General features: G+C 36.8%; 1 protein-coding gene across 2 annotated transcripts in view; it reads right to left on the bottom strand.

The window, feature by feature from the left end:
* si:ch211-127i16.2 (probable flavin-containing monoamine oxidase A) overlaps positions 1–14388 on the bottom strand; it is a 58317-nt gene that overhangs the window by 12090 nt on the left and 31839 nt on the right. For both annotated transcript variants that reach the window (XM_067484923.1, XM_067484924.1), the window contains 3 exons: positions 13089–13247; positions 8929–9015; positions 5948–6048 (listed from right to left, as the gene is read on the bottom strand). In XM_067484923.1, the coding sequence (XP_067341024.1) occupies positions 5948–6048; positions 8929–9015; positions 13089–13247 (347 nt within the window). The remainder of the gene's footprint in view (positions 1–5947; positions 6049–8928; positions 9016–13088; positions 13248–14388) is intronic.

Below are 14388 nucleotides of genomic sequence, written 5' to 3'. Positions count from 1 at the left end.
TCTCTTTGATGGCTAATGGGGACCTAGTGTTAAAAACACCCTCACGGAGTGCTTTGGGACCAAAAGAACTCAAATAGATTGCCAGGGAAACCAGTTTCAAAGCAACAGAGAGCTTGGAAATTATAACCAAGTTGAAAAATGTGTTAGAAATCAAAAAGAGAATCTTCAAATAATATCATCTGTTCATAGCCTACTGTAGCTGTCCTCCTTATGAACCCTACCAATTCATTACTCTGGCCCATTAATTCATCACCTTTCAACTAAAGAGTACAACTGCATTTCAGCCTCCCAAGTAAAACCCAAATCCATAAGGGCTTTTTATTTGAACTCAACTTTGCAACACAAAAATATGAGGATACACAGTAGTATTCCACAAAAACCTCCTTGCTTCCAACACATTTTAACTCTGCCAATTTTAAATTGCTTATTCACAAAGAAAGTGTTGTGCTGTTGATTAGACTTGTTGCATTTCAGAGTAACCGACAGAGTAACAGACTTGCATGTTATCTAAAAAAATAGAAAACGAGATAAAAACAAAACACACAATCTCATTTAAAAGTTTACATTTGCTCATTATATACTTTAATGTTATTGGAATATTGCACTTGAATGATTTCTTTGAAGAGTTTACAGTCGTAAGAATTTACTATATGAGTTATAATTCAATTTGTTTTTTTTTTTTAAATCAACACAAGGTCAAAGCAATAAATGAGAAAGACAATGGTCGATTTACACAAGTCAGCACTGTCTCTTACCCATTAACAACTGTGGATTTCACGATCTTCAGTTGGAACAATAAAAACACCTGTGGGAACAAACTATGGGGAGGTGTGGCCACTTTGACGAGGTCTCGAAGAAGACCTTAACTGTCACTCTCAGCTAATAATTAGGAATTATTTTATTATTATTTAATAGTGAGGAAGAACACAAAAACCAACAACAACCAGCCTCTTTGGATGCAACTGGAACATCAGCGTTACAGTATACTATCATTCAAGCTTTAAAAAATAGACACCTTGAAACTCAACAAAATTTAGCAGCTGGCCAAATGGACAAAGAAATCTTCTAGAGAGGTTTTATGATTACATGAGAAAAATTTTTTTATTTTAATTTTTATTTTTTTGGTCTACAGTAACCAAGGGTATGTTTGGCTGACTAATGTGGAGGCAGTCAACTGTCCCTACATGATGCTGGAGGCTGTTTTGCTGCCAGTGGAACGGGTGCATTACACAAACTGGATGACATAAAGAGAGAAGATTGCCTCAGAATGTTCCTGCATAATCTGAAACCATCAGTACTTGTTGAAACTTGGACACACTTGGTAATGTCAGGCTTAGGTTTTTTTTTTTTTTTTACTTTTTTAGAAAAGCTATGTTAAAATAATCATCAGTAATGATCTTGCTGGATAAATAATTTTTGAGCTTTTATATGTTTTATATTTTTTGCCTTTAACATTATGTCTTAAAGGCTGTGTGTTAACAAGTGAGTCTAGAGAGGTTGTTGGGGACAGTAAACTGCAACATGCTGAACACAAAGACCCAACTACAGTCTCTGACTTTATAAGCTGCAATCACTAGCTTTATTATGTCACTAAAAAGACAAAAAAGAATGGGAAGATTAGTGATTATGGTGTTTAGCTCTCATGACCAAAGTTTGTTTATAACCTTACAATAGCTTATTACTTCTGGTAATTGTGTTTAAGCCAGAAATTCATAAAAATTGGTTTGTCTGTAAAGATGATTTTGTTTACAAAAAACGTTAACTATCATAAATATCTTTTGTCATAGACCTGCGTTAATCAAAAAGTCAATGGAAAAATCTTATCTGCTTTTTATGAAAGGAACCAGGAACATTAAAGTAATCGCAGCACTTTATTCCTCTGAACTGTTCTGGGTGTTGCACAGTGTTGCAAACTTTAAGAATTATTATTTTTTTAATTTTTTTATTATTATTATAATATCCCATGAGTTCAGTCAAGGGCCTTTTTGCCTGTGTTGTAAGACTCAGAATGAGTTGTTTAAACAAAAAGACAAAAGGGAAATTCACATTCTGGTCCCTTGGCATCAGTAGCACCTCACCAATTGCTTGTTGCTTGCTTTTCCATCAGTTTGTTTCTATGATGACATGGGTTGAGAAAAGTAAGCAGGCAAATTTGTTTTACTGGACTGTCTTTGCATAAACTGATACTTTGCTTTTGGCTTAGTGTTGGCATAACACAATCATACTGTACATGTTGGCAGGAAGCGATCCACTCAAAACTGTTGAGCACATTCTATAAGCAGTGCTGCAGTGTCTTTTTGGTAGAGATTTGTGCAGCTGTTCTGTGGCTTGGGCCTGCTCATCAGAGTTGACCTTATTGATGTAATTAGATGTACTCCAGGCAACTTCAAGGCTACGAGTGTGTGTGTGTACAAAATACACTCTAGTAGTCTAACTGTATACTCACTGGTGTGTCTAGTTGGCAAAATTGCCAGTCAGTGTTGTACTCAAAGAACCTATATATTTTTTAGACTTGACCTTTTAAAGTTGGTCAGCTTATTCAGGCCAAGTTTAAACACTGAGCTGACAAAGCATAATTTTTAAAATAAGGTTTTTGTATGAATCATTAATTATATAAACAAAACATAGATATAGATATTGATCTTGGGTAAATGCAGATCAGATCACTGCCTTAGGGCCTTTTGTATTGTGAATGCGCTGTAGACCTGCACACTCACAATCACGCACTCACAATCACACACTGATTGGGGAGCTGCTCTGCAGCTGGCCAGTGCTCACCGGGAGCACTAAGTTGGGGTCCAGTGTCTACAGCAGCTGGGGATTGGTGGACGACTACTCTACTTCCTGCGTCACAGTTGCCAAAGGAGCATTGTTAGCTGGAACTATAGAGGTGTTTGCAGTTATCGTTTCTTCCTGACAGTTTTACGTACACACAGTCAGGCTTGGGGTTGTAAACATGTGGTTGCAAACATCAGCTCTCTAAGAAGCAGTGACCTGAATAGTAACTGTACTACTTTGACCAGGAGTGGGGCTCCCTGAGGATTTATTGTGGTGCTTCCCATGGCTTTGAGTTCACTGGCACTGTGCCAGGCTGTTTAGCAAGAAAATGACTGTATATGTGTATATATACAGACATAAAGAACTACTTAATTAGTACAAATCTTTATTTATGGTGTGGATCAGTGAAGGGTCTGCGCTACTTTCATTGCAATGTTTTTGGACTAATTTGACAACTGTACACATTTTATGCCACTGTTTACAAAGCTATGCAGGAGCGAGTGTTAATTTGATTAACAAAAAATATGACAATAATTGGTTGAAGTGTTTCATTATGAGAGTGATATTAAATTAAAAAAGGTATCTTTTAAAACCTTGCTTGGGTGTATAATGGTTATCTGTTTCAACAGTTGTAGTTATCAATAAGTGCTGCTCAAAGCTCTATGAATCAGTATGTGTACTAGTATATATTTTGCAAGTGCTATACAAATCGAATTTACTCTTTTACTGCACGTCTACCATTGACAAAAGCTTTCACCTTTTCCTATCTAATAGTCTTTTATGTTTTATCAATGTAAGTACCAACCACATAAATTAAACCATTTTGATAATAAATACTGCTGAAAACTTGCTTTAGTACTGTATGATAAAGTTTAGAGGAGTAGCAGACAAACTGACATTTCCTTGGGGTTTACCAAAGCTTCTAAGTTTGCTGCTGGCTGCTAACTCTGTTTAGTAGATCAGTACAAAATCATTCAGACTCTGGTGACCTGATGCTGATAGCAGCCCTCAAATAAGCTCACTTACTTACTGTACATTCTGAGCTGTATGTGCTGGCTGCAGAATCCATTCAGCACAACAGTATATTAGAAGATCCAGCACAAACTCAACTAAGATGATGCTTGTATCAGCTTTTATACGAACTCCCTCAGTTATATTACTTCCCACACAAAGGCCTACTAAGCTGCAGCTTGATTGATTCACTGAAATCGGTTAACAAATGTTCACATTGTAGGGCTTTTTTTATCGCAAAAACCATGTATTTACTTGTATTTGTTTACAGATCAGGCTTGCTAAGTCCAGTATTGGGGTGATGTCCGTTTCATTGGGCAATGTGGCATCTATTGTAGTGTTGAAAAATAAATGGGCTTTACTGTATGAGAACAGCAGCTAAAACCATTATAACTATACAAAATTCCTACTACTGAATTAGTATTGTAGGCTACCAGAATTAACAGTGAGCTTATTTGTTTTTCTTGATGGCTTTTAAAGCTGTGCATGGTAAAGTCTTGTCTTACCACGGTTTCTCTTAGGAAGCTTAAGTAGATGATTCATCTTTCTGCCATTTTGGACCCTTTAACGGATTTAAATGTGCATTCACATTCCATTCCAATTGCATTTTTTTTTATAATTTGTTGCTATTTATTTGCAGTTGTGATAATAACCCATTTAAGTCACATAAATCTTTCCTTTGCTTGAAGTCCTGGTTTCAGGATGAGGAGCATTGTTGCTTCCCCTACAAATGGCTGGATGGACTCAAACGTCACTGTATGGACACAGGGATGAAGTGCTAAGCCTGTTGAGCTCTGATAGATACGCCAACTTGTAATTATTCTGTGGCAGTAACTTTAGTTACACAATTATCATTTTCAACGAATTTTAAAATACAAAAAGAAACAAAAACGATAAAAAACCCAAACAAAAATATCTCATTATTATGTAAACTTTAGTTTAAAAAGAATGCATTTGGTTTCATAGGTTGAACAAACTAATCCTTCTCTGTTGGCAGTAACTACAGAAATATGTGGATCAACTGACACAAACAAAGATTTTATTTAGTTTGGAAACATTTTCACTATCCTACAAGCAGTTCTTGTCACGGCAGTGTTCATTCTGTGTAAATGTTGGAGCAGTTAACTTAGTAAAGCATTGCCCCACTGGGGTCAATGTATTCATAGTTCTTGGCAGCTTTATTTAATTAAAAATGTTTTTTTCTTGTTTTTTTCTTACTCATTTTCTTCTCTGTTCTCTCTCAGCACACCTATCATATAGTGGGCAGGGCCTCTCTGCAGAGCACTCTATCCAGGCTTATGACGCTAATTGTAAAAACCACACTGCGGTCAGTATTGAGATTCAAACTCCCGTGAATGAAATCTCACATTTCAACAGACGCTACCAGAATCTGTTGTGCTGTAAAATACAGTGCCAGCCACATTTGGGTTTTTATTTAATTTAAAATTTTCCTGTGTGAGCATGTCTTCGATACACATGCTGGACTTTCGTCAAAGTCTTATTGTGTCATTCAGGATCCATTTCCTATATAGGGTAAGAAATGTGCATAAGACTGCCCCATGCTTCTGTTTGAGTCATGTTATGTAATGAGCTTCCTCTGCTCCCAATGGACTTAATGTCATTATGGAAATGCATCGGCTGGATCCCCCTCTCCACCTCATTCGTTCAGCTTTGTGCATTTCTGAACAGGTCATTAGAAATGGATTATAGGACGTTTTCCTATGAGAACACCACTTCTGACGACCTACTGTACTGCCATTTTGTTAGAGCGGGATTAATATGTATCAGTGAAGGCACAGTCACTCCTGCAACTCATGTAAGTGATCTGTAGGCACTGGGTGCTTGGGAATAATGTGTAGTTGACAGGGTGGGTGCAGTGCAGACATTGTTTTTGTGATTTAAAAATAGCATAAGCTTCCATCAACCAAAGTCTATATTGCTCATACTGTGATCTAGCTACAATTTACCAAACTGTAGACCCTTAATTTTACCCTTGAAAATATATATCAAAAATTTAGAAAATGTCACAGCGGTTTGTTCCACGTACGTACTTTAAAGAAGCCGTTTGTTTTGGTGAGAATGCAGAGGAAAGTTAACATCCCAGTAAAAGGAGAAGGAGAGGTGTGATGCTGTGGTTTATCATCAGCGGTTTGATCACCTGCCACAGGGATTCCTCAAGCTGGGGTGGTAATATGTTAGCAAACCTGGTGCCATGACATTAACGGGGCATCCACCACTGTAGTCCTCATTGGCCCAGTCCTGTAAAGTAGAAGAGTTGACATTAACGCAGCAGTATTTTATGGCATGGTACAAATGAATATCTCTTGCCAACAAAATGACAGCTGGTAGCACTCTCTTAACTGTAATCTTCTGTAATTGTACTTAATAGCACAACTTATGATCTACCATGGGCACCATGATCCCACCCCATCAGACAACTGCATCGCCTTTGACAAATTCCCATCTAGTATGTCTAATAAGCCATCACCAGTTCCTGTTTCCATGCATGGCCTTTCACTGCATTACTTTGATACTGAATACAACTTAAAAAATGATGGTTCTCAGCCAAGTTCTTGAGTTACAAGAGTTTTTCTATGATATTTAACAGATTTATGCATGTTTATTCAAGATGGACATTGGAGGTAATGATATGCTGCAGAAGCATAAGTCGCACGGAATCTAAAAATATGTGTATGACTCAGAAAAGGAGTTGAATTTTGACTTAAATTGCCGCAGTCGGGTGGTAAGAGTTTTAAAGTACCTTAATTGGCTCCATGAGTTGTCACAGCTGCAGCTCCACACAAATTGTCTTTAATTGTAGTATTACACATTTGCAAACATGACATCTTGTATGACTATATAATAATGCTAATGGCTAAAGTTAGTAAGTTATAATGCCATATCGTATACTTGGTTCTAAAAAAATGTGGTTTTTGAATATTATTGAAGTAAATGTTGACTCCCCAGAATTAACAACTAATAACTCTTCTTCTAAAATAAGGATGCAAATTAGTGAAATGAAGCCCTCACCATGTCACGTGGAGTCAGGCTACCCAACATATCTGTAAATATTTTGTTTTTTTACTTGGCTCATCTTTACATTTGCATTTCACTGTATATAAGTATAAAAATAATTAGCAAACATTGACTTTTAAACTTTTGTGTCCAAGGAACACATACATATTTGCAGAAATGGCAACTATAATACATGTTGTCACCTTTATCACTTGAGGTGGAATAAAGTAAGTAACAAACTCAATAGAGCAAAAACATTTGTAGTACACTAATAAAAATTAGGGATAAAAATCTCTGTTGCTATAAAGACATAATGTGGAACAGTAAATGTAGTATATCCAGTAAACACTTGGATAAACTCAGCAAATTTATTTGTTCATTATTTTTACTTTGGTAACTGTATCATGGCTGCATCGAATTGTGACCCTCGTGAAATCGTGTATCAAACCAAATGATGTGCTTGCTGAATCATTACATCCCTAGAGGAGTAAAAGAACATTTTTTCTCTCTGCACTTTTAGTGAAGTAAAGTACTAGCACCTCCAAATTGTACCTAAGTAGGCCTACTTGCTTTTAAAGTACTTTGTTATTGCGCCATGTTTATCGCACACTCTTTAGAAAGAAAGTTTTTCTTAGTTTCCTTAAGGATTATTTACAGTAGTTAATGTTGGTATCAGTGTTCCTTTTGCAGTTCGGTACTAACCTTCCACCATTACACTTGTAGAAAACCACTTTAAGTCCTTTCCTCTCCTTCTAACGTGTTATGTGTTGCACATTAATCATCGTAGCTCTGCAGTAAAAACTAAGATGGACTGTAGCACAATATTAAATAAGTAAAAGATGCGTTCCCCAAATACCCCTGGGTTTTAGCATACTGTAGTTGGTAAATGCCTTTTTTCCTTTTCCTAAAATGTCTTGTATTCATGGAAATTTGTCACAGCAGGGGTACCTTTTACCTTAGTCTAGAAAAATTTAACTAGACTTGGCGACTCAGAAGAACAACAGGATTAGATATATGGACTGCAAAACATTAAATTCACTGAATCTATGGTATGTATCATTAGTCTGCATGAGTGATATTTCAGTGATACCAATAATCAATATTTTTGTGTGAAATAATGTAACTTGACCAGTAGAAGCACTGAATGTGACTCTGTTTTGGGAAAGTAATACATACAAAATATTGCTAAATAAATCTATTAATAACTTTTTTGTATAGTGCAATTATAATGTGTGTGTGTGTGAGAGAGAGAGACACAAAATCCCACCACACAATTTGGGAATGTTATCATATTAAATAAAATATTGTTCCTCCTTGAGAGTCTGAGGGAACCTGGTGGTACCTGGTGTTTACCCACGTGTACAGGTAGACCTCGCCTCATTGTTTGCATACTTTCTTACATAGTTTTTATATGTCTAGAGGATTTCAAACATTAGCAGCAAAGGCTACAGACTCGAGCCTAATCATCCCTCACTGACAACAGCATTTCTTGTGCATGGGCTCAGTCCGTTTTTTTTTTTTTTTTTTTAATTGAATTTTTTTTCCCCCATTGTTGTGATTTGAGATGAAATTAGCCAAGAAAATATATATTTTTTTATAGTTACTACTTGCAGGCATTCAGGTCCAATACTACAGCTTGTTGTGAGGGGCGGAGCCACCTTCTTCTAGTGTCTCAATATGTGTGACATCGTTTTGAATATGGATTATGTCATAAACATCTTTTGTCCTCATTAACACATCTAAAACAGTTGTTTTGCACTCCTGGGTTTGCAGTGTTGGGAAAACTGGTGGAAAGAAAAGGTGATAATAGGTCTTTTTTGGGGCCCTGTTTATATCATTTTTTATCATATATCACTATATGAGGTTAGTTTAGACTATATAAGACTGGACGCATAATAAAGCTAAAGCCAGCTGCTACGCACTTTTTCTTTCAACTGGACTGCTGATTTAAATTAATCATTTTGGTTTTGTTTTGTTTTGTTGACAGAGATGATACAAACAAAAGTTTTCCTCACTGGGATCCAGGGTAAAAATAGGAATATAAATTGTGGGACTACAAAATTTTGCCTCAAACCATAATATTATTGTTTTAGTACCTCAGACATCTGCCACTGAAGTACTTACTTTCTCTTGATAGTGGATGAAAGATGCGGCCTCAGGACCCAAGTAGTTGACCAGACTGGAAATCACAGCTTCTCTTCTCACTCCAGCCTGCAAACGAGAGAAAACATTATATTATACATTTCTTATGGCCACATACTCGCTCGTCAATCAGTGTAACAGCAGGCTGCTAAAATATGAATACAGATTCCAGAAACCAATCCAAGCTAGACATAGGAAGCAGTACTCAATTTAAATAACTCAAGCATGGTCAGCACATGCTCCTGGTCGTAATACTGCACATGGTGAGTTACGTACAGAGTAGCCCAGGCCTGAGGACCAAAAGGACAGGTAACCATAAAACATGCTGACAGCTGTTTTAAAATTGTCCAGGATTTCTCATCTGCATGTCACTTCACCTTTGCTCACAGCATATTCATGTGCAGTAATTTGGAGATTAAAGTCACAGCTAACATGGGGAAACAGAAGCTGCTTGCTTTAGAAAAGGAATTGTATATTTAAAAATACAGTGCGTGTGTCTGTTCTGGGGCTGCCACCTATTTTTAAAAAAACTCTAACATTCCATTTTACTCCATTTTATTTTACTCCATGTAGCTCGCAGCAGTAAGTGTGTTAATGGAAATTTAAACACCCACATTCTGAACTGTAAACTGTGACATAACATTAGATTACAGCGTACATGTCTGTGTTTGGCTGGGTGAAGGGAAGCTGAGTTTGTTGTGGTGGGAGGGTGTTTGGGGGGCATCCATTACATTCCTGCATTGAAGGTGGCAGTCTAACTGTATATGAGAGCCAAAAAAGAAACCTAAAAACAGCATTATAATATGAATTTACATTGTTCAGCCAAAAAAATTATACCATATGATGTTGTATTCTTAAAAAAAAAACATATCATGATCTAATAAATGCTGATTCATCATTATGAACTAACCATGTGTCAGCACATAAGGAGATTATCAGCTCCACCATTACCAACAGTGATATTTGATCCTTTATTTTTACTAATTATTCTACATGTTTTGACATAATTAACACAATCAGTATTGTTTAAAATACATAGTGTTGTTGGTATAGTACTTTTACTTTTGTATTTTAGGTAAAATGGAAATAATCGGCTGAATGTAGTAGAGAATATTTAGGCCAGTACTTGCATGTTTACTTCAGTACTGAGTTTGTGTACATCTACCACCTCTACATACAGTGTGCCACATTTTGCTATGTATCGGGCTGTGTAGCTGCGCATTGCTCAGAGTGGCCATGCTGATCCTCCATGACATTATTAAGACTACCAGTGTTAATGTTGTGGATGATCAGTGTGACATTAACAAATTAAACACCCATTATACACCAGCAGCACAAAGAGTATGTATTGTTACATTGGTGTCCACTTGCTTCACATAGACCAACATTATTTTCCTTTGTTTAGCAGAGTGGAAATTAATTATTTAGCACCCTGTGCAGCACGACACAGTGGGGAGATAGCCACTCTTGAGCTTTGTTTCAAGTCAAGATAATGACTAAAATACCAAAACACTAACAACAGAGCTGGGCTTATTTATTTTTTTCAGGTGAAGCGAAGGTAAAGGGACTAAATGAAAATGTAAATAAGGACAAGAAAAGCAACAAAAAGAAGGATAAAGTGTGAGTGTGTGAAAACCATGTCTGGGAGAGGAAACGCTGTTAATAGAAACATCACATTACTTGTTAAAACATGACCATATTAATCTGCAACATTTACAGAAAGCGATGGTTACAGACTTCCAGTGTAAATATTTTTTTTATCCAATGTAAATCATCCATCTATCCATCTGCTGTCTGTAATCGCTTATCCTTTTCAGGGTCGCAGCAGCTAGAGCCTATTTCTGTTGTCATTGTGTGAGAGGCGGGGTTCACCCTGGACAGGCATTCAGCCTATCTCCAACACAGAGATGCATAGACAACCATTCATACTCACATTCACATCTGCAAGAAATTTGGAGTCAGAACAATTTGTAACATGTATCTTTGTGGGGGCAGCTGTAGTTCATTTGGTAAGACAGTGTCTACAGACCACAAAGTCAGTGGACTGACTTCCACTCTTGAATATATGTCAAAATGTCCTTGTGTGAGACACTAAACACCAGGTTTCTACCAGTGGGTCAATTGAGCACCCTGCATGGCAACCACCACCATTGGTCTATGAGTGTGTGTGTGAATGGGAAGCATAGTAAAGCTCTTTAGCTAGAAGCACTACATAAGCAAAACATTTATCTTTGGACTGTGGGAGGAAACAAGAGTACCTGGAGAAAACCCACACAGGCACGAGGAGAACATGTAAACTCCACACAGAGAGGCCACAGCTGGCCAGGGATTAGAATTGGGGATCCTCCAGCTGTTTGAGTCTTCACATTGGCAGTCTCCATGTCCTCCTTAGCCAGATTACTATGCTGGCAGGGTACCTGAGGTTGTTCCTCCTAGTGAGGTGGTACCCTTTGATCATATTTTAATGTCTTTTTTTTTTTTTTTTGGCTTCCTCATTGTGGTTTCCATGCAACTATGTGATAAAATACTCAAAGCTGGTCTGTATGCAATGTGATCTGCTATGTGAGGGTAGTATCAGTCTTTACTACCCTCCTTTTTCTTAGTACTATGCAACCACAATTGTCCAATTCAAATTGCATCCCAGTGTCCTCACAATAAGTCCATGTTGGGTGGTTTAGGAAATTGATGTTCCATTCATTCTTGGCATGTGGCTTGATGTCATCTATGTAGAGGAGGTGGCTAAATGTGGTGCCACTTACTGTTTGAACTTCTTTTCTGACTCACTTGACCCGGGGTGGGGGGCTGTGTAGCAGCACATTTGAGGGAGAGTTTTATGTTAGCAAGCCTTAAAACCCCTTAGGCCTCATAGTGGCTGTCTGGAGTCACTCATGCCTTGTGAATTAGAGTCTAAATTGGTGTTACGTACATGTTAAAGTGTGTGTGTGTGTGTGTGTGTGTGTGTGTGTGTTAAGAACTAAGACCTGCCAGCATGTCTCTATGCTAAGAAATTTTGATAGGCTCCAGCACACAAAGTCTTGGCAAAAAACTAAAATAGAGTGCTTATAAAAAAAGTTTCACCTTTACAACATTAAATCATGCCCAATTTAATTTGGCCTTTTTTTTTTTTGACAAGAATTTACAAATGCTAAAAAATGCTGACAAACTTTATAGATAAGTTTGTGTTATTTCATGGTGTCTTCATTTAAGACAGACCAATAAATGAGTGTCTTTTGACTAATACTTTGTTGAACATAAAACAAGTCTGTTTTATTGACAAGTATAAAGCTTATCTGTAAATACAAGCTGGTGGACACAGAGACAAACAAAAGCTAATTTTCCTTTGCAAATAATACTAGAGGAGAAGACACAAGAAAATATCAACTTGAATGAATTGCATAACCTTTCAACCTATAATGACTTATATTTTCTAAAGAAACAGTAGGGCTGCTGAGAGCTGGCAGACTCGCTGTCTATATGCTGTGTTGCTTCAGAGCTCAGGTGGTTCACAATCTCTCATGCAGCTTTTATAATGGTGCCCCTGAGCATTTTTTGACACAATAACATCATTTGAAGATGCACGTTTCATCTCGCCACAAAAACACACGTAACATTAACCCTAACATGCATGAGAGACTGAGTGTAGTATTTTTGTATACAATGTGTTCCTGTATTTAAATATAAGCCTTGCAATCTTGCAAACCACAATATATATCTGCTGTCAAGCAAACCACAGTTTTTATCCGCTTAAGGGGGATTTGTTGGGCTTCCCTATAATATTAATATCCTTATATATTCTCTAATGTCTTGACACTGTTAAGTGTCTTAAGTTGTCTCTGCTGTGATTTGGTGCAATATGTATGATATCGGATTGAAACTATTTAAATGCAATACATCATCTGGATGATCCATCAATCTAGATAATCCATCAAGCAAAAAAAAAAAATCCATCAATTACTTTGCTTGTTTACCAATTATATGTATGATGATTTCACCTGTTGTCATAATGAATCACAATGATACAGTAAGTCAAACTAATGGCACAAAAGCCACACTGCAAACTGACTGACGAGTTTAAATTAGAATTATTTAAACAAAAACATATTAATCATTGAATCATTCTACACATTGATACCTTACAGTACCTCTTTGGAGCTCCATTGAGATGCATGTTTACCAGCAATGAATCCTACCAAAGCAGCATTGCCACTGGGGCTGGTGGCATCAAAGGTAACAGAGAATGGACAGTTAGTGGAAGATCCTGCTACTATTTCACCAGAGAAGCCGTTCTCCTTCCAGAAAGCCTGTGTAGAAACATTTCACAGATTCATTACACAAAGCTTAATGTGCATAGACATATTCTATAGGTTGTATAGGTAAGATGGCAGTAAATATTGAATAAGTGATTGTACATGAACATTGAATAATTTAAAGTTGCTTATAGGGGTGGAAAAAAAATTGGTTTGGTTCATATCATGGTTGTGGTGTCAGTTTTTGGTTTGGACATTTGAAAGCTCCTCAGAAGTGAGGCCTTCTTACACAGTTGCAGGTTAGGTTATAAAATCAACCCAAATAAATAAATGACTAGCAAGTGCTACCAAAAATATAATTAATTAAAAAAAAATTATTTAGACCTTTTAACTGTAGGGAGCTTATACTGGAAGTTGATGAGCAGACTCTGGGGTTCACCTGGTATACAATGCAGTGCGTACAATGCGGAAAGTTCAAGTTTTACCAGAACATAACATCATTTCACTCATGGTCTGAGTCTTTTCAGTATTGTTTTCCAAACTATCCAAATTGGGCTGTCATATAGTTTATGTATTAGTGATTTCTGTCTAGCTACTCTGACTTAAAGGTTTTATTGATCTGATTAATTGAGAGCTGTTGAGACAGTTATCTGTCCAGTACCGGTCAATAAATTGTCAGATCACCAATGCCCTTGTTGGCCATTGCTCACTTTGATTGGACAGCCAAAATAATGTAGAGTCCTGTTGGTTCCAGCTTCTTCAATTTTACGAAAGGAAAGAAACTGTTAACACAGTTTAACCATCGAGCTGAAATCACTCTACAGAGAGGCTTCAAGGCTTCAGGTCACTGTGTGAACTTTGTTTAAAACTGGATAAAATATGTAGGAATATAGACATTTTTTGTGATCATTTTTAAAAATTGAAGAAATCCAGAAATGGTTCTGAATATGTTACACATATGTTACACCTAATTTTCCTTTTTAAATACATACATACATGCATACATACATACATACATATATTTGCCTTACCAGACCCTTTTTTGTTTATCTGAATATAAAATGATATATGTAAAATATAAAAAATGTTTTTAAAAAACTGTAGCTGAATTGAATATGTTTCGTAAGGGCAAAATTTGTAGGCTTCAAAATCCAAAGTCAACATTATTCTGTGGCATTTCCTAAGATGGCTAGAG

Source organism: Channa argus, chromosome 18 (assembly GCF_033026475.1).
Source record: "Channa argus isolate prfri chromosome 18, Channa argus male v1.0, whole genome shotgun sequence".
NCBI lineage: Eukaryota > Metazoa > Chordata > Actinopteri > Anabantiformes > Channidae > Channa > Channa argus.
Note: the sequence above shows the minus strand (reverse complement) of the source record. Positions and strands in the feature narration are given on the sequence as shown.